This window comes from Falco punctatus (genome assembly GCF_963210335.1).
Source record: "Falco punctatus genome assembly, chromosome: 15".
NCBI lineage: Eukaryota > Metazoa > Chordata > Aves > Falconiformes > Falconidae > Falco > Falco punctatus.
In genome coordinates, this window is record NC_137595.1 from 17,428,179 (window position 1) to 17,448,606 (window position 20,428).

A 20,428-nucleotide genomic window follows, 5' to 3' on the forward strand; every position below is an offset into this window, starting at 1 on the left:
GGTTGGACATTGCCCAAGCACTTAAACAATAAATCCATGGAAAAGTCACACAACTGCAATGCACTTCCTGCTAAATCCATACAAACACATCACAGTAATTCTAAATTTTAACTTTTCAAAGTGACTAGAAAAATAAAGTTGTTCATTGATCATTTAATTACAAACACCTCCACTGTCTGCTTGATTACCACAACAATGTGTTAAAAACTAAAATAGTTTTAAATAACTAATGAAAACTTGAGTGAAGTTCAATTAACCAGTCGAACCTTGACTAATACAGTAAGGGAGGAAAAAGCAAGATTATATAGACTTCAGATACACCACACTTCAGATAGATGTGAACTCAAGACAAACACAGTTTTCTGATTTCAAAAAAATATACGAGGTGTCATGACACTTATTCATAAATCTTTTTTTGAAAGTACGTAGATTCAATCTACAGATACTATTAAGAATCAAAGGATGCTTCCTATATATATGTTCCCTATAAGCGGGTATGGTTGGTACTGGGAAGATTCAATTAAAAAACTTGATCAGCAAGCGTCCACTATAAAATCAGAGCTATTTTGAATTAAAACATATAAAGCGTTCTGCACACTTTGTTTACGCAAGGAGAGCTACAAGTAAAACAGCAGTGTAAATACAGAATAGGAAGTGTTAACCTATCAAGCATTTTTAAATTAAGTGAATGTCTAGATGAACCTGTTAAGTTATCCAGAAAGTCCAAATGGTCAGCATTTTCCAAGTGATAAATGTCTGTGCTATTTAATTACATGTTGATACTGACTGCGTAATCAAAAACCTTAGCAGCACCTTCAGAAGACTTGATCCATTTCCTATTAGCCACACACCCTAATATATTAGCAAGTTTGCAGTATCTGTTGTTACTATGCAAGCAGTTGAGTTTTTAAAAAAAGCAACAGAATAGTTGCAGAACCTTCTAGAATACAGTATTCCAAAATGTCATTCAACTCACACCCCACTCCACTCTGCGCCTGTCAGGCCACCCCTGGAATTCTGTGCCCAGTTTTGGTCCCTGCTATGCAAAAAAGGTACAGACAGGCTGGAGAGGGTCCTGGGAGGGGCCACAAAGACGGTCAGAGGGCTGGGAAGCCTGCCATAGAGGAAAGGCTGAGAGAACTGGGTTTGTTCAGCCTTGAGAAAAGAAGGCTTAGGGGAGACCTTATCACCATGTTCCGGTATTGAAAGGGTGGGTGCAAAGCAGATAGAGATTCCCTTTCTACAAGGAGTCACATGAAAAAGACGAGGGGTAAGGGGTACAAGTTACTCCTGGAGAGATTCTTACTGGACACAAGACAACAATTTTTCACAGTGAGAACAATCAGCTATGAGAATAATTGCCCCAGGGAAGTGGTGGATTCCCCAACATTGTACACTTTTAAGACTCAGCTGGACAGGGTGCTGGGCAGTCTTGTCCAGATCGTGCTTTTGCCAAGAAAAGTTGGACCAGATTATCCTTTAGGTCCCTTCCAACCTGGTATTCTATGATTCTATGAACTCTTGAAAGCATTCTTCAGCATACGATCTCCTAGATACTGAATCTTAAGCATGTTTACAGGAATCAAACATACAAAAATGATCATCTAGGTGCTTGTCTGTGATGCTTAGAAATACAGCCATAAATAAAACAGTAGTAAGGGAAAAGAGTACTAATATTCCAGAGATAAGTCTCTAATGTTTTTGTTTTTAAATAACTGCTGTTTTTTAATTGGTACCAAAGAAGAACTATTGTAACTATTCTGTTATGTCTTCAGCCTAATAAATGGATATTTATAGAAAAGGACTTTTCTATAACTTTACACATTTCAGACAGGATCAGAAAAGATACTAACCCATAAAATCTCATAAGATCACTTACAAAATAGTAAACTCGGGGGATTTTCATTGTGTTGCTTCCACGTAGCTATCCCTCTCTTACATACAGAGGTTCTATATCACAGACTGCAAAAATCCCTGTTACTACACTAGCATTTACAGGAATGAAATTGATGGGGTTTGCCACAAGACCAAAAGTTAAGTTCTCTCTGCAACAAAACATGAAAGTAAACTTTGGTGGTGTCTAAAAGATTCAAACCTTTGCTGAAGAGTCCTTGAGTTCGTTGAGGTTGTCCTGTAGAAAATGAATGGAGATGACACGTAAGCTGGAATAGTTTTCAGAAACCAGAGGAACTTTGGGAAGCATGGCCGTACCCTTGAACCAAAAAACAGCTACTCCTTCTGGAATAAATCTTATGTTAATACTGTACACTGAATAAAGCTAGGAACTGAAATATTTTTTAAAAAGAAAGAAGGAAGGGGGAAAAAAAAAAAAAAAGACACAGTCATAGCTATGCTTTAGACCCAATTAAGTAAACTACAAAATGTGTTTATATCTAATTCTTCATTAAACAGTGAAAAAAAAATAAAAAATTCTCCCACCAAGACAAAATCTAAAGAAAAAACAGTCTTAATTCTACATACAGCTAAGCCACAGGTGAATCAGGTTTAAAAATATTTTAAACCTGTATCTTCTCCACTTTCAGCTAAACGTGGTAGAAGTAACTCTAGAATGACTTTGGATTGCCATTTATAAAAACCAGGCAAGAAAAACTTAAATCATTTTGATTACTTATCAGTCACCTGCTTACTCAAAACTAGTAACATCTATCAGAGTTCTCCAAAATTAGCCTAAATCTTTCAAGTATATCTTACATAGAGAAAAAGATGTACTCTTGGAAAAAAACAGGAAAAAAAGAAAAGCTTGTTCTAAAGTTGGTAAGATGGTGAAGTTTAAAAGCCCACATAATCCATCACAGTGCTCTTGATGAAGTATTAGTAACTTACAGTTTTTAAATGTTCAACGTACTGCAAATTCAAAGATTCCATGAACATAGATGGTTTACAAATAAAATAAATATGGAGCAAGGAATGGCTACCCTGAGTCTTCAAGTAGGCTACGCCCATGGTTTTGTGCTGCGCTTGAATGCTTGGGGTTTCTCTTTGCTGGGTAGTAGGCTTGGTTGCCACATCTGGTTTTATCGTAACGCAGGGCTCAACACGGTGGGAACCCATTGGAAATAAACAAACCTCGAAGGGAAGGTACAACAGAAGCTGCATGCGCACTGATTATACACAACTACAGGAGAACTGATCACCAAGGAGACTTTAAAATGGAACTCCTTTCAAGACTCCTCCTTAGAAGGCACATATCGGTATGATGCTCATCAAGAAGCCTGATGAATTCAGAGGTATTGTACATCCCGTATCATCCAGGAATCTTCAGTGCTATAGATTCTTCAATAGAAGTGCAGAAAAATATGCTCCACTCTGCTGCAAAGACTCATTTGCTTGTAGCTACCATTGCACTCCAAAAAAACTGACTGCTTAAAACAATGAGGCACTTCTGTGTAAAAATTCTCTTGCCATTTCCAAACACTATTTACAAAATTTGTGCTAGGTCCTTGAAGCATTATTTTGGTTAATTAAAAATATTTTTATAGAAAAAAAGACAGTCCGCCAATAAAGAAAAGGAATGCATTTTCTAATGCAACATAAAACCTCCAGTGGTTCCAGTGTATACTTGGCACAAAACTTGAAGGAAGTCGAACATTGGCATCCCAAACTTGTGAGCCTAACATGGGTGCTGCCTTCCTCAGGCTATACTAACCTTTACTGTTGAGGAATGTGACGGAGAAGAATGTGTATCAACTTTACGGCGTTTTTGTTCTGAGGAAAGAAAAGAACAATAGCCTTATTAAAACACATTTCAAAGGGGATAATCTAATGATGTGGTTTTCTGAAGTACCAAAATAATTTAAGCTAGAATTCAAATTATACCACTATAAAAATTTAGTGTTTAAGCTATCTAGAATTACCAACATGACAGCACTGACGCTCTTTATGAAAGTTTGCAGGAAAAGTGTAATGTAAAAAAACTGCTGCAAAATTATGCTTGTTTCAAACTCCCATTTTGATTAAGTCTGTATCTGAATTTGAGTTGCTATGAAGACCCTGAAAATGTCAAGCCTTATGCAGAGCAACTCAACAACAGCCTCAGATTACAAGAACTTAAAATATCAACATTAAGGATTTGTTAACCCTTAATATAAGAAGGGATTGTGTCCTTAAGAAGGATACAGTAACTTTTATAAAAGGTCTACGTCTTTCACATCCCCTCTTTTCTTTCAAAATTCAAAGGTTATGATGAAACTGTCATTGGGGTTTTTGCATTAATTTTTTGCAAAACTTGCAAGGCCAGTTATACAAATACACTTTAATAAAAGACCATTTAGACTCATACTAAAAAATAATAGGCTTTATGAAAATGAGCATTCACTGAAGAAGCGAAGTTCACACATTCACAGCCTGCCTTTTGGAGATACCTTGACTACCTACTTTAGTACCTGACTATTTAAAAGCCAATGCCAAAAGGCTAGCAATCATGCAGCAACTCTTCCTCACCATCTCTAGCATTTTTTGATATTCAGTGATTTTCCAGCAACACATTCTAGTTTTTTAGACAAGAACAGAAATCACATACACAAACTTACCCCTTTCAGATTCTGATGTTTCTGATCTGGGAACAGGTGACTTCAAGGACCCAGCTACTGGCACCTTTTCTCCTCCTTTAGCATTTTCCTTGGATTTAATTTCCTTCGCTACATCTCTTTCTCTGGACGGCTCCTTTTCTCTCTCCTTTTCTGCAGTTGACTTTGACTCGATGATGGTCACAACTGTCTTGGATTTTTCTTCTTTTGAAGCTTTTTCTTCTTTCTTGACTTTTTCCTTCTCTTTGTCAGATTTTGGTGTTTTCTCCTTGATCTCTCTTGCTTTATCATCTTTGTTTGCCCTTTCTTCCTTTGGTTTATCTTTCCCATCCTTCCCAAGTGCCTTCATCTCTGGAGCGGCAGCTGGAGTCTTGTCTTTTTTTTCTTTCTCTTTTTCCTTCCCACTTTTTTCTTTATCATCCTTCTCTTTAACAATTTTGCTGCAATAAAAATAAAAAGGCTAGTTAGCATGCATACAAAACCAGCTCTAGTTTTATCACAGAAGTTTTACTTCTGATGCTTTGACAGAATGTCCTGAAGCAGTCACTCTCAGATTTTGGAACTGCTGTCTCTTTATCAGAGCAGCAACAAGCAAATATTCTCATTTATCTTTATTTAGCTAAAATGGAATGCATTTAACAACAGTGTCAGATCAATACAGCTGTATATTTGGGAAGAAATAATCTCATTATTAAACTTTGAAGAAATTGAAACAATTTATATGCAACCTGAAAGTAGAAAAGAAAATGCAGGTCAGTTTCAAGTGCAAGTCTACGGTTTGGAAGGAAGAAAACAGAGAATGTTTAAGAGTATTTTTTCTCACCTATTAGAAGCACTGTTTCCATTGCTTGTTGTCACCTTCGGTGCAGCGTTGACAGCTTTATTAATAACTTTCACCACACCCTGAGACTTCTCCTTTAGTTTATCTGTTTAAAAAAAAAAAAGAATAGCTTTATTTCAACAAGTTAATATACATCCTACTGGTTAAAATAAAACAAGTAGCTAAGTATAGTCATGTAAGATCATGTGTAGCTAACAGAATAAGAGCACCTTCTCCCAAAACCAACTAGAAATAAAAAACACACACTAACCCTATATAGCATTGCATTTAGAGTTTTTCTTTTCAGTTTAATAAGCCCAATTTTGAGAAAGTAACATGTAATGTCAGAAGAATTCTACTAAATAAGTAAATAATGATCGTAGGTTTGTTTACCAGTCTCCTCAGTAGCGCTTTCTTCCAGTCTAACTGTATTTATTGTGAGAGATGTAGGCATCCCAGCACCACCTGGCCCATTTTGTACTGTTGCAGCTACAGCATTCCTGGCAGGTGGGTCTTTGTGGTGGAATTCATTTTCAGGTATCATGAAAGGCTTCCTACTTTTCAACTGCCCAGAATAGCTGCAAGTCGCACAGATTGTTAAATATGCACAAATAAAAAGCAAAACACGGGTTGAATTTTAAATGAGGATCTAATCTAACAGTTCATCTGTTATTTATTTCACAGTTTTTCCCAACTGATATGCGGTTTCTTTCCCCTTTATCGATGAGCTCAAACGAAAACAAAGTAACAAACAAAAACCACTAGACACAGAAACAGCCCTACCTCCACACCCTCTTCACCACCACTACCACACACACGCCCCCCAAACACACAGAAGAAACAACCTACTGATTCACGCAACCTGACCTGACTTGCCCCATAAGCATACGTGGATGAGTCTGCATTCATCACAGAAAGATGCAGAATATAACTAAGCGTTTTAAAATCATACAAACTTCTAGAAATCTACGCAGTGTTGCATCAATAGCCCTTGGTGTTCTTCGTTTTACTCTCCCTCCTATCTACTTGCTGCTACGTTACTTCTCTAAAATTAAGCTGTATTCTTGTGAGTGGAAATCTTTACTATTTTAAGTGTTCTACTAGAGTCTTGTAAAGAAAATTAGTGAACATCCAGCACAAAATGCGTTTTCATTCACACCACCAGCCCTGAGATGCAGGATACCAAATCTTCTGTGATAAGGTAAAAATCAAACGTTAGGACTGTAACAGTTCCGAGTCTTTAGAAGCTTTTCATGATCCACTTTAATCACTTTCTTAAAGTAAGGTGTTGTTACCCCATAGCCAATGCATATAGATCAGGTCTCTTCTCTTTCTCTTCCTGACATATCTTATGTACTCTTCTTTCCAAGGCTTGGCCCAGGTTCAACACTTTTGGGTACCAGGGAAGGATCTTGGTCAGCACAATCAGGATATTTCTGATATGCGTATATTCACCTGTTTCAAGGCAGTGCACAGAAGCCTAGAACACAAATTAAATCTAATGAAGTTTTTTTTTCATTAAATCTTCCAGAACCCTAAGTTCTTCAGCATCTTTATTTACCTTAGTTAGTTTATAGTGCCATTTGTGTACCACGTGTCTAAAATTCTCATAATCCAATTGATCAGCTTTATTCCCACCATCAAATCCAGTTGCCCGTAATATAGTTAGGAAACCTGGATAGTTGCCACATTCCTATATGTGCATATAAGAAAAAGAAAAAAAAACTGGGAAGCATAAAAACAATAATTCTGCAAAAATGTAACTGAAGCACTTCACTGATTCTGCTAAAGACAGACACAATCACACTTCACAAGACTTACACACATACTTTTTTAAAAAGCTTATTTCTCTTAAAATCTTAGTGGTGGGTGACAGGAAAGATTATTTGTACTTTAGCTTTTGCAAAGATTATTATAAGAGTTTCCATATGCTTCCTAAATTATTTTCAAGATATGAGAAAATCAGAAATGTAAGATTATTTTTTGGGGGACTACATGTTTTGATACTATATAAAATTATTTCTATTCAAATTACATGAATTACAGAAACTCAATTCTAAAGATTACACCATCAGAAAAATTCTGTGTTTTTAAATCTAATGATTTCACCAAGTATATTTTTATTGGGCCAAATTACAAAAGTGGTCATTATATGTTCTCATGAGCAAACTTAGTAACTTCACATACCTTTTCATATATGACTCTGTCACTGTGCCATCGAGTCACAGTCTCCAGCATACAGCATAAAAACCTGCCGTATCTACTAGCTTCATTTTCAGTGCAACTTGCAACTGTATAGATAATGTCAGAGAATACCTGCGAATAACAATAATAAAGGGTTACAGTGACTTTATTGAATTACAAAAGGAACAAGAACCAACAAGACCTTCAATTTCTCTCATCTAAACCATCATTAAGCTCATTTCTAGAATATAAAGGAGATCTCTCATAAAATATTCTCAGTTTATTTTCAAGACTTTATTACCCAACTTGTCCTTCACACTTAGCCCAGAACCTAGAGCACTGCACACAGCTGCTGCTGACACAGCTTTCCATAGTTAAAGTGTGTCTTCATTGGCATGTAACTGTCTTGTTTTCAAATTAATCATTTCTTTGAGCAGGCAGAAGTACATACCTAGCCAAGCTGATGCAAAAGCATTTTTTTCCTGGCCTGCACAGGTTCATCAGATAGAGCTCATGCAACTGCCTACTTTTATGACATACAACATGGTCTGAATATATGAGTAAGAATGCTCATTTGGATCCATGAAATCAAAGCAGATACCTACTTCAGATGTCCCATCTCAATAAAAACCCAGACAATCTAAACTGAATGTTCATATGAAAACAACCTTCATAGTTTTTTTCGCAATACAGCCCCATACACATCCTTTTAATGAAAGCTCATAGTCAAATCAGTAATAACCGTCCAGATGATGCAGTAACTTAGTGATTTGACTTCTTACAGCACCAAGTGCCAGATTGGTTCTGATACCCCAGAACAGCACTGTCAGCTGGTACCACGGGGGCCAAATGCATCCTGCAAAATTCTTCCATCTACGTGCTCCAACTTTTTCCTCCACAGGAGAAAAAGAATGGCTATATGAACAGTGAGAACAAACCAAACAAATGCCTCCTCCAGCTGCTGCATTTGACCCAGAAAGTCAGGCTGCTACTGTTATGAAAAGTACTTCCCACATCGCCATGAGAGTCCCTTTCCATGTCTCAGCAGTAACACAAACTAGTCCACTGTCTGTAGTACAATTTGCCAGGGTCAGAAAGGTCCTAAGGATGGTGTTTGTGTGGGGCAAGTATAAGAAAGCTGATACTACAGCAACAGGGTGCATACGGCCAAAATGGGAGGGTTAGATGAGGCCACAGAAACGTAGACCACTGGAAGGTTGCAAAACCTGAATGCAACTCCTGTGAAATGCTCTGAAATGCTAGTCTCATTAGGGTAGAAAATAAGCCCCTGAAGCTGTAGGAAACCTTGGTTTGTAGAATCTGAAGTACAAAAGGGAACTTTTGATTCTAGAATTAAACATAGGTAATGATTTTTTTGACCTCTTTTGGGAGGCAGGAGGGATACTAGTTTTGCATGCTCATAATAGTAATCAAGTACATACCCACAACAGTTCTAGCTACTTACTCTATCATAGCAGAGAAGTGTGGAGAAGTTGGGTGTTTTCTGCTGATGCACCAGTTCTACAAAGTGAGCACAATAAACGGCATCGATTGCCGAAAAAATGCATCGAGGAAATATACATAACTGCAGAAATTTTGTGATAGTCTCGTTTTTGGTAGACTCTTCAGAGAAAAAGTTGAGAGAAAAAGGGAAGAAAGAAAAAAATTAATGGGTTAACACTCAACTACTCTTTTCCCATGAAGTTGGGTATCATACATCCATATTCCCAAGTTTGTACCTTAGGCCACCTGTACTCCAGACACACCTTTGGCACTGCTCAAAATAAGTCAAAATAAGCCCAGCTGTTTAAGGATGGGGGGGAGGGTAGGAAGGTGGTTGCAGCAAATCTTTCTTATTTGGAAAACTCTTCTATTACACAATGTGGGGGAAAACAGGCTCAGAAAACACTTGGGGAAACTTCTTCAACTGCTAAGTCTCTGCACCTTAGCAAAAGGAACACCATCTGCTCTTTCTCTGGAAAACCTGTTTTCTCCTTTCTAGATAGAGCTGACAGTCAGCTCTATCTCCTTAGAAATGGAAGAACACACTGTCTACATATAATCCCTTAATCATTTTTCCAATCAACCAAACAATTACAGGAATTTAAATAGAGGAACAGTCTTCAGTAAACCACGATCTCAACACATACACATTTTGTGAAAGTTTCTTTCTATCACTGAATAAAAGAACACACTGTACGCTCAGACGTTACCCGTTCCAGTTGGCTAACCACTGGTTAGCCAACACAACAGCCAAACACATACCCAAACCGGTCCCATGTAGGTTCTTGCCCAGTTAAGAAGGAGCATAAAAACAAGCTGAGAGGGATGGACAGCACAAAAGGAAGGTAGGAAGAAAATAAAACATATGGATGAAAGCACAGAGCTGAAGACTGCAAATGGATGCCTTTGAGAAAGAACAGTCACGATCCTCATGAGGGTAACTGGTGGTTTTGCATCGAGATTCTTGCACAGGCTGCAGGGCAAAAGTTGTAAGACCCAGGATTTACTTGGTTTGATTCTGTGATGCTCATGGAATAAAGCTTGCTCAAAAAAGGACTGTCAGCTTTTACTTAACTAAAAATTTTATCTTCACTTTATTCAATTTTAGTATCTGCTCCGCAAAGGTTATAATAAGCCTTTGACACTTAAAAAAACAAACCAAGAAAATCACAGCTCATAGAAAAATCAAGTGTGTAAGGTTTACTTCAAAAGATTAAAAGTAAAGCAAGTAGGCATCCAGTCAGAATATACAAAAGAAGCTAGTCTTTTTTAAAAAAATAATCTAAACATTAACTGTTAAAAATAATAATTAATAATATCACTACAGTGGATGTATTGTTCAATTTCCTCACATAGTATAATTACAGATAATTTCTTGCAATGGGGAAACTGCTGAAAAAGTTGTTTGTCTCTGGATGAAATGCTGGGAAAGTTCTTGCAGCTGAACCCTGAGCACCCCAGAGCCAACAACAAGCTGTTCCCCATACCCCACAAAAATGTATTATCAGGAGTATGTGTTTACACACAGATCACACCTACACAATTTTCTACACACTTCTGGCTGGTTCCTTAAGCAGACAAATTTATCAGTCAACTCTAGATCAAGCTTCAGTCAGGTAGCAATTTTTCAACCAGTAATTTCATGTAGCTAATTAGCTGTCTGTACCAGTACATTAAATATTGATAGCGAATAACCTTTCTTGATTTAACTGTCAATGTTTCTTCATTAAATCAGTTGGCTGCATCTTACATGAGTCGGACAATAAAAGGCTTTTCCACTGGATTATGCTAGGCTCCTTGGGACAGACGAACAATTACTTCCAGTTACAAACTGAAAATTCTTCCAGAGAAGAAAACTGACCAGAGAAAAACAATTCAGATTAACCATACTAGGAGAGCTCACAATCAACATGAAACATTACAGAGGCTTTGTCAGAGAAAAAAGTTGGTTATTCCTCCTGCATATCTGCCATACGAAACACCTGCATGCTGTTTCATTTCACGGTGCTGGTCGGCTGGCACAATACTTTTCTTGTCGTTGGAAGAGGGTTTATGTTACTGCCCAAATACTGGCACACTGCTCCTAATCCCAGGACTCAGTTAACTCAAACCACTCACTGAAAGTTTACATGCATATTTCTTGCAATGTAGGCAACTATCCTAACTTAGCAACATTCTAACTGCAGTTAAATAAGTGCAAGCCTTCTTGCAGTTATACCTTTCCAGTGAACTGGTCAATCTCTTATTTCCTATATCAGTGCAATATTTAAAAGGTCTTGACATTGCAAGAAACAAACAAAACTCCCTGAAAACCAACTACTTGTCATTTGCAGCAAAGACATAACATTTAATTAAAAGTTTACCTTACCAACAGACCTCAACATAAAAAGTGATCAAATTTTAAAATCAACATTCAGTGCAAGCTGAACTTCTAGTTCTGGGGACAGTGATGACTACAAAAACATCCAGGGTGTTTCTCCTACACACACTTACTTGCCAGAAGCCAATTATCCTTCTCTAGTTTCAGTCTCTGTAGAACCCTCTGCACATGCTCCAACTGCTTCTTCTCTTCTTCAAGGAGCTTGTCCTGAAGAGCTGTGCAACGTTCTTTTTCTTTTTTCTTTTTATTTGGAGGCTATAAAAGACCAATTCAACTTACTTAGTATTATAACACTTGCTATAGATAGAGCAATTAAATTCCCGATAATGCTAAAGAATACTTTAAAAGCTTTGTATTGCACTGAAACATGTTTTGCTCTAGTAATCAACTGATTTTATGATAACTGGCTGACTAAAGTTAAGGCAAAAGTGAACAGCTAAACCACAGATACAGGTGCCAAAGATGGCTTTCTGAAATGCAGATTCTCCAGGAATTTTCGCTTAGTGAAGTCAGTGGTACTTTTAATGTGGGAATTCTAAGGAAGAGTCAATCCAAATTATGTGAATGCAACAAATCAGAATGGATGAATCTGGTCACAATGCCCTCAGATGTAAACAGCCTTAATATAAGATTTCAGGGGAAAAAAAAAAAGTCTTTCAAGGTTAGAAAGTTTAAACTGGATCATAAAATGATATAAACATACCATTTCCTGATTGTCATCTATGGCTTTCATCTGGACTTTAAGTTTATTGACTTCTCTGTCATAGCTACTATGTGGGACAGCAAGGTCGTACATCGTCAAAGACCAGAATGTAGCATAAAACTGAGGACTGATGTCATCCCAAACCTTGGGAAGGTGCAGAGAAATCACAGCATCATGGACAGGAGCCATCACCAGCTCACACGATGTAATGTATTTGTGAACTTTGTGCTGCTGTTTGTTTCCCTTCTCAGCTTTTTTCAGTTCATCATACTTTGACTGTACATCAAAAAAAAAGAAAAACGAAGAATTTGTAATCTTTGTACACTAACAATTAATTTGGCTTTTACAATATAGTTTAACTTCTCTCAAAAACCTTTCTATATAAGAAACATTTACACGGGTAAAATGTCATTTATGTACATAAAGCACTGAAGAACATTGTACAGAACTTTTAGTATTCATCCATACTGGACGGATTTATCTTTCTTCACTGATGTTGCTACCTGTTGTTATTATAACACATTATACTACACCAAGTAAAAATTACTCTCAATACTTCGTATTTTAGATGCAGGGACAAATTTAATTCTGACACTTCCCGAAACAGCCACACCTTTTGGCAGCTGCAACATTTTCCTCCATAGCAAAAATCCATCTAAAAGATCTGCAGGAGAACTTACACCTTTGGGGGAACAGGGAGGGAAAGAACTCCTACTGATCACTCAAATCATCGGAAGAGATGACTTTATTAGCTACAACTTCCGTCAGTTGTGTGAAAGTTGACACAGGGCCCATAGTTTCTACGAAGATAAAGAACCACCTATTCCAGCCCACAGCTTCTCCTTTCTACCTCTACTTGTAAAGCTTCTGCAAGCTTTATTTAGCAAACAAACTTCAGCAGGAATCAAACACATATATTGGTAACATGTAATACAGCAGCACTAAAAGAAGGCGAACAGCTACTTACTGAAATATGGTGTGCATACATGGGTCTTGAGAGGAAAAATGCAGCATCATGAGGTGTGTGAAACTCATTACAGAGAACATCGATAGAAGGCACTCGCTTAATGTAATCCTCTGTGCTTAGATTGGATGCTAAAAACCCACCAAATTGTACCAGGGTGTCATGGCACTACATGCAAAAGATACAAAAAGTTAGCAAACACCATTATTTTGTTCAAAAGTGAAGTTAAGGAGAGCTTGAAAGCTTGTGGAGTTGTGGGTTTGGGTTTGTTTTTTTAACAATTTCACAACACACAGTAGAGCAAGAACTTTCTCATGGGAGAAGAGATGCTAAATTCTCCTTGCCACATACTTCTGTCACTCCACAGTGACTCAACTCTACCTGCACCTAAAAGAAAAGAACCCTCCCAAGCCCTAACAAAAAACAACTACCACACACACAAAAAAATCCCCCAAATTCCCCACCTACAATAGCCTGCAAAACTCTAAGACCATTCTGTTCTACCAGAATGAAACAAAACTAGTTCCTAGTGCCTAACTCAGCAAAAGTATTCAGGCTGTTGCCTTAAAAAAATAAAGAAAAAGAAGGTCCTCTAACAAATTAGGATCAGAAAATTGTAATAGCTGGCTTAAAACTTTTTTATGACAGAAGATGTTTTTATCTTTCACTTAGAAGTCACTTGTCAATATAATATATAATACATCTGTATATTTTAATAAGGTCACTGCAACTAGTTTTGAAAATTCTTATATATTGCACCAAAATCTTATATACTGTGCTGATACGCTAGAAGTTACCAAAGAAATTGAGAGGTTCTTATAAATGTGTTTTTACTTGCCTGATCATACAGTTTTCCCACCAGCTTCAGATGTTTTTCCCCTCCCTCCTGAAAGATGACACCATTTCTCTGTTGAGCCATAAGCAGACACAGCGGAAGGGCAAGATCATGGTCCAATAATGCATCCTTCAATCTCTGAGAAGATTTTTTTGTATTCCTGATTTGGCCAAAGTAGCCACCCTGCATAGAACAGAAAAAGTTACCCAAGTGTGGATACAGCGCATCAAATTGGAAACAATGTGTGCTTCTGGACTGATGTTACTCCATCAGTATTTCTGCAGTTTCCTGTCCATTGGTAAAACTCTCTGTGAATCCTGTACTGCAACACACATGTAAGAATCAGAAACTAGTCTTGCATGCTATCTATTAGTCTTTTTACAGAAGAAATGAAGTGACATTTCGGCTTAGGCATCATGACCCAGCATTTCAGATCAAGGTCTGCTGTGATGTGCTCAAAGTCTCTTCTCTGTTCAATACAGAAATTTCAGAATTTGGTTCTGGTTATAGCTATTCAAATCCCTACAGAACTGAGTCTAGGTCAGCCTCAACTAGGTCTCTGACACCAAGGCTGCAAGAGTTTTAGCTGTTAAAATAGTTTAAGATGTTGCTCCACTAAACAGGGAGCTGCTACACCCAGAGCTGAGCTAAAACAGCAGGACTGCAAAACATACAAGCTCACTAGGTGCTCCAAGTTGCAGGTCTGTCATGTTACACTGGCTAACAAAGGCTTCTTTCGTTAATATGAGATGCTGGAAAGCACAACAATTAAGGCTCACACATAGACTGTCTTGGCTGTCTTTCTGCAAGGCTTGGAAGCTCAGTGGTGCGGGGAAGCTCTCTGATGAAAGCAGTAACAACTTTCTCTGTTATGCTGCCATGGTTCAGGAATCAAGAGTCTTTTAAACCACCGTTAATAAGCAATAGCTATTATTAATTAAATTTAACACAAACACACCTCAGCTTTTAGTTGTTCTCCACCAGTCATGGCTTCCAATTGTTCCATTGTCATTTCTTCTGTAATTTCTATCCCTGCCATTTTCTGCACTACTTCTTTTAAAATGAGCAAATCAAAGCTGCACAGAAAACAGAGAAGTGGAGTAAAACCAAGAAAATTTGTTTAAGAAATGGAAGCCATGAGATTCAATATACGGCATAAAGCAACAGTACGATGCATGTTAAACAACATTTAAATTCTTTTTTGAAGAAAAAAGTGTTTCCTTATTGCAATTAAAAAGTTAGTACTCAAAAGCAATGCAGGCATTCAACAAGTGGATTTCAGAACCCCTTCAGAACAATTTCTTTGTTTTTCAAAATAATAGTGTGTGGTGCTATTAAGTACCAAAAAGTTAAATTCCATAAATTTTATTGGTCCCCTTTGTTGTTTTACATGCTTCATACTATATACACATAGTTATTTCATGAACATGGAATATTTAAAATTTTATTAAAAATTTTGAGAGTAGTACAGCCTTAGAAATTGACTGGCAAAATTAGTCTGGAAAGGTTATCTGAAACATGGAAAACATTTTTTACTTAAAATACAGAATATAAAAAACACTCCAATAGTCAACCTGTACAGAGACTAGGCTTTACTTCCTGCTCTGAATTCTGTAAAGGCAAAGACTTTTTCCTCAACAGACGTAAATTGTACCATAAATAAAACACATAAGTTTTATATTTAAATAATTTATATTGTTTATATTTTTGTTTGCTGTTCCAACCGTAAGTATGTTTTCTGCTTAGGAACTATGCAATGCGAGCATATACTTCAATTGAATATTCCAGTCCTCTGGAACTAACTGGTCATAGTGCTAAACCCATTTTATTTCTACAATCCCAAATACTGAACTGAATATTAAAAATATTGGTTTTCCTCCCAAAACACTTTAAAGTCTTAATACTAATTCTGGGGAAAGACAAGAAACATGACTTACCCTTCCTCGGTAGTTCAATGTGATTGTACCATCATCAGAATACAAAACAAATTTGGGACAGGGGAGCACATGAGACTGAGTGTCTACATTGCAGGGAAGGGAAAAAACTAGACTTGAACATAAATACCCTAATATAACACGCTGCATTATCTCCACTGGTAAGCTGTCTTTCAGTAAGCATATAGGGATTTGTAATGGAAAAAAGCTGGTACTCACCTATATGACAAAAGTAACACACTAAAATTAAGTGAAACAATGCTACTGAGCCATGACAATGGAAGGACAAAAGAAAAAGGAAGATTCATATTGCAAACCTTTTAAGTTGTTTTTTTAAAATTATGATTAACATTGATGTATCAAGAAGCTATTCAAGTGCCACTAAATAAACAGGACAAAGTATTTAAAATAATATATAAAATGTTAAGAGCCATCGTTGCAGAGAAGAGATTATGAGAAAGAAAAAACTAAAACTCTAAGTCATACCCTTTATTATCACGGATGCTTATTTTGTAAATAACAGTACGGTGATTTCTATGACAATGCTACAGACTGGCAGGGTTTTTTCCCTGTCCGGTTAGTTGTTAAAAAAACTGTGTTAAAATAAGTCACAGATGAAAAATCAAGTACTTCAAAAATAATACGCAACAGCTATACAATTAGAGAAAAAAATAATGTATTGAAGAGGGTATTAGTCTTTCTGCTATTTCGATTTCTTAACCTTCCTGGTATTATGAATGGAGTTTTACCACCACTAGAGTAACTACTATACTGAGTGCCTGCACATCAGCAAACAAATAATACATTATAGAAGTTTATAAAGATCACTTGTGCAAGACTTGCCTTTTCCCAGCTTTCAGTTGGTTGGCTACATATTGAAGTAGACCAGCAAGTTCAATGGGATATTTTCGGAAAACTGCACCACAAAAGCTAGCCAGACCTAAAGCAAGGAGAAACGGCTGTGACTGCACCTCAGGAAATACTAATAATTAAAAAGCTTTAACAAAGCACATGCAAAATGTTAGCAATTTATGTATTTTTATAAGGCAAAGAACAAATATATTTTCCTATTGACAAACTTGCCTGCTCTATGTTTTCCTTAAAAAAAAATCAGCTGATAGATTCAAGTGAAATATTGATCATAATGAACAATAATATGGTAGACCACAGGGAAGGTGAAGTATTTTAAACATTAAAGTAATAAAACAGGAATACTAACTCTGCAGCCAGCTTGAGATTGTAGTGTCATCATGCTTCATTCTCTCCTTCTCAGGGTTTGCCAGAGCTTCAATGATACAGTCTTTAGTGGAGTTAAAGAAAGTATATTTCCTCAATTTGTAAAAACAAGTTACACAGACCCGTTTTTCCAGCTCCACAATTTGTGATATAAGAACATGATATGCAAGTAGAGCAAGCATGATATAGGCAATCCACTAACATAGTTACGGTATATAAAATATAACATCATGAAAGAAATGGTAACTTACAAAGCAGTTTTACTTCATTAAAATAGTTCTCACTATTTACAAGATCGCTATGCCTTCAAGAACAGGGTGAAAGTAGTAAAAACACCTTTAAAAATGCAAGTATAATTTTCATAGTGTGAAACAACAAATAGAGGGTTCTGTAAACTACTAGAGCGCAAAGGTATTTACAAACTTCACTAAAATGTCTAGCAAAAAGCAGCAAGAACAGAAAACACAGGCAACAGATTTAATCTGGCTACAGGTGCAACTATCTCAGTAATAGACATATTGAGTTACTTAAAAGGATACATGCCAAGACATCGTAGTTCAGCGAAGTGAGGTATTTCAGTGAATCAACAACTGGAGTTATTAAGTTATCGTATTTTTGTATTTGTGATAAAATCTGAAAGTTACAGAAGACACTCAGCTGAACAGGAATGCAATTCCTTACCTTTCACATAGTAAATTAAAACCATTTTAACACCTGTCTTCAAAACCTACACAAAACATGCTTTGAAGTCAATTTAGGAGAAGGTCTTAAACCACTTTCAAAGTAATAGGTAATCTCATTGATTTATTAAGTACCTTAGAGATAGTGAAACATGTCTCTAACATGTCAAAATAATTCTGTATTTTTTTTTCAATGATCAGAAAATAAAATCATAAAAACATTTAACTCATTTTTCTAAGAGAATTTGTTTCTACTTATAATAATAAAAACTAAAAAAAAAACCTATGTCATGAAAGAACACAAGTGAACTGTACTAATCAAATTTTAGAACATTCACTTTAATACATTATATGTGTGTGTGTTTCAGTATTAATTTCTTCAGGCAAAATCTAAAAACTAGTAGATCAATAATAAATCACACTTGTGAATAAGGTGGAGGTCCACCAACATACTTGTACACCTCTCAAGCATTCTGTAACAGCAGGTAATCTTAAAAATAATTCCCAAATTCCTATGTGTATTTCAGACTTTGAAGCTTTGTTTTCTACCCTGACATTTCTTCGTCACATACATATACAACCGCCCAGGGCGACCTAACCTGAATCTGCATTATGCATAGCCTGATCAGTACATCCTTGTACCTCTGAGGCCCACCTCAGTTACCTCAAATTAAATAATATGCTCCTATAAATAAGTGGATGTAACTTTCTGTGCAGCTGTGGTTAATCAAGAGCTACCATCATATTTATTATCTCAGACCTGTGCACTACCACGTTTTACATCAAAAGTAACTGCCCTCTCACTAAGACAGCAGATCCCTTCCTAAACTTTAATTTCCAAAGTTAAGATGAAAGAGTATTCAGATACATGCAACTACATACATAATCAAATAAAATTGTAGGATTGCTGTGGCTGAGCTTCCCAATTTGTCTTCCAGAGGGTTTCACATTTTCCTTAGTTAAACGCCTGTAAAACAGAACATATTTTATTGCAACAGACAGGCTAAAAGAATACGAAAACGACAGGTTAGTTCCATTGAAGAAAAACCCATTTAGCTGCAGAGATTAAATTCTCACTAGCAGATGCATTTTTAAGAAATCTAAGCATAGGAATATTATTCCCATGGGAATCTGAAATTTTTAATCCTGTAACGTGCAGATAGTACAAACAAACCAGGTGCCCCTATATTACTTTGGACTGCATTCTGATTTCAATTTTGAACATTCTGTTTTCAGAAGTTGTCAGCGGGACCTATACCGCATATAAAAACAGTATGTGATGCTGTTACTCTCCTGCAGATTTAATTTAGCCACAGACCATTCATCTTGCATTTGTTGCATTCTGTTCATTGAAGAACAGTAGTAATTTCTTTGTGTTACACTTCCACAGCATTCTCTACTTGAACACACAAGCTTAACGCGGAACCTGAAATCTGTACACAGAAGTAAATTGCACACATAGCAACCTCAACGACTGACAGCATCGTGGCTCATCTGCACAACTGAAATCCACTGTACAGGAGAAGGGATGTAAAATTTTATGGTCTATGCTAGCTACGCAGCAAGTTGGAAGAGAATCAAAGTCATTGTTTCTAGCTTTCACAGCTGCAAATCCAAAGTCTTCCACCCAGTAACAATTATTCTGTCTTGACTATGTAGAAAGGTTCTAATTATCCATATTATAAAACCATAGCATTTGCTTTTGGCAACAGCAAATGGAGAACCCAAATCCCTGACAAAGATGACAAAGACATTAAATGTGAGGTAAATCTGAAATTGTTGTGAGAAGATGAGAATGAATCATCCCATTCAGTTCAACTTGCTGCCCTACTTTCAAACCTACAGAAACTGTGACAAGGTTTTTGAGACTCTGGACTAAAAGAGTCTCCATACCTAGAGAAAATACGTTGCACACTGACATTTCCATGAGCAAAGCTATACATCAAACAATAGCACAGCCATGGAAAAGGTTTTAAATAATTTAATGGGACATTTTTCACAGATGAAATACCATTGTTGGTGAGAAATTTGTCTTTATCCTTACTTATTTGACAGTTTCTAATCACAGTACATTAAATACTTCATGAACAAAGATTATCAGTGAAATTACTGAGTCATTAGAAAGGGAATGTATTCATCAAGTTTTTGTCTTCAGTTGGTGACATTGTATCACAGGTGATAAATATGAGATTACTTACTTCATGATATATTTGGCTCTGTCTATGGTTTGAGCTTTAACTTTCACTAGAAGTGGGTGACTATTGTACGTTTCGTTCTTCCATTGCCCATAAAGACGGTACCTTGAAAGATTATAAAGGAAAACTATTTTTAGGACTGTCAATTTGAGAGATCAGTTCCAAAGAATGGAAACAAGTTGTTCTACTCACCGGTACTGGTATGGAAAAGTTTTGAACATTCCCCATAATTCTTCAGACATGCATGCATTGCAGTCCATCAGAGAGAGGGATGGAAGTAAGACTTGATCAGTAATACTCAACAAACAGCTGAACAGTATCTCCTGAGATTAAGACAAAAAGACTTGAGGTAACTATCAAGTAAGTACATCAGAAGCAATGCTACGCACGCCACACACAAATCGCACATCTTAGCAGACTGATAAAATACAAGTTTGCCACAAGGTT

At 36.6% G+C, this 20,428-nt stretch overlaps 1 protein-coding gene across 3 annotated transcripts in view; it reads right to left on the reverse strand.

Moving 5' to 3' along the window:
- Nucleotides 1–20,428, reverse strand: part of THOC2 (THO complex subunit 2) — a 55,468-nt gene that overhangs the window by 7,747 nt on the left and 27,293 nt on the right. For 2 of the 3 annotated variants that reach the window (XM_080365643.1, XM_080365642.1), the window contains 20 exons: nucleotides 20,174–20,304; nucleotides 19,985–20,086; nucleotides 18,669–18,753; nucleotides 17,646–17,739; nucleotides 17,090–17,170; nucleotides 16,714–16,810; nucleotides 14,895–15,012; nucleotides 13,940–14,119; nucleotides 13,105–13,269; nucleotides 12,138–12,413; nucleotides 11,548–11,689; nucleotides 9,017–9,174; nucleotides 7,555–7,683; nucleotides 6,929–7,060; nucleotides 6,663–6,847; nucleotides 5,761–5,945; nucleotides 5,371–5,473; nucleotides 4,551–4,987; nucleotides 3,668–3,726; nucleotides 2,096–2,131 (listed from right to left, as the gene is read on the reverse strand). In XM_080365643.1, the coding sequence (XP_080221769.1) occupies nucleotides 2,096–2,131; nucleotides 3,668–3,726; nucleotides 4,551–4,987; nucleotides 5,371–5,473; nucleotides 5,761–5,945; nucleotides 6,663–6,847; nucleotides 6,929–7,060; nucleotides 7,555–7,683; nucleotides 9,017–9,174; nucleotides 11,548–11,689; nucleotides 12,138–12,413; nucleotides 13,105–13,269; nucleotides 13,940–14,119; nucleotides 14,895–15,012; nucleotides 16,714–16,810; nucleotides 17,090–17,170; nucleotides 17,646–17,739; nucleotides 18,669–18,753; nucleotides 19,985–20,086; nucleotides 20,174–20,304 (2,895 nt within the window). Of the gene's footprint in view, nucleotides 1–2,095; nucleotides 2,132–2,936; nucleotides 3,727–4,550; nucleotides 4,988–5,370; nucleotides 5,474–5,760; nucleotides 5,946–6,662; nucleotides 6,848–6,928; nucleotides 7,061–7,554; nucleotides 7,684–9,016; nucleotides 9,175–11,547; nucleotides 11,690–12,137; nucleotides 12,414–13,104; nucleotides 13,270–13,939; nucleotides 14,120–14,894; nucleotides 15,013–16,713; nucleotides 16,811–17,089; nucleotides 17,171–17,645; nucleotides 17,740–18,668; nucleotides 18,754–19,984; nucleotides 20,087–20,173; nucleotides 20,305–20,428 lie in introns of all 3 variants that reach the window. The other variant, XR_013923830.1, reaches the window with a different exon arrangement.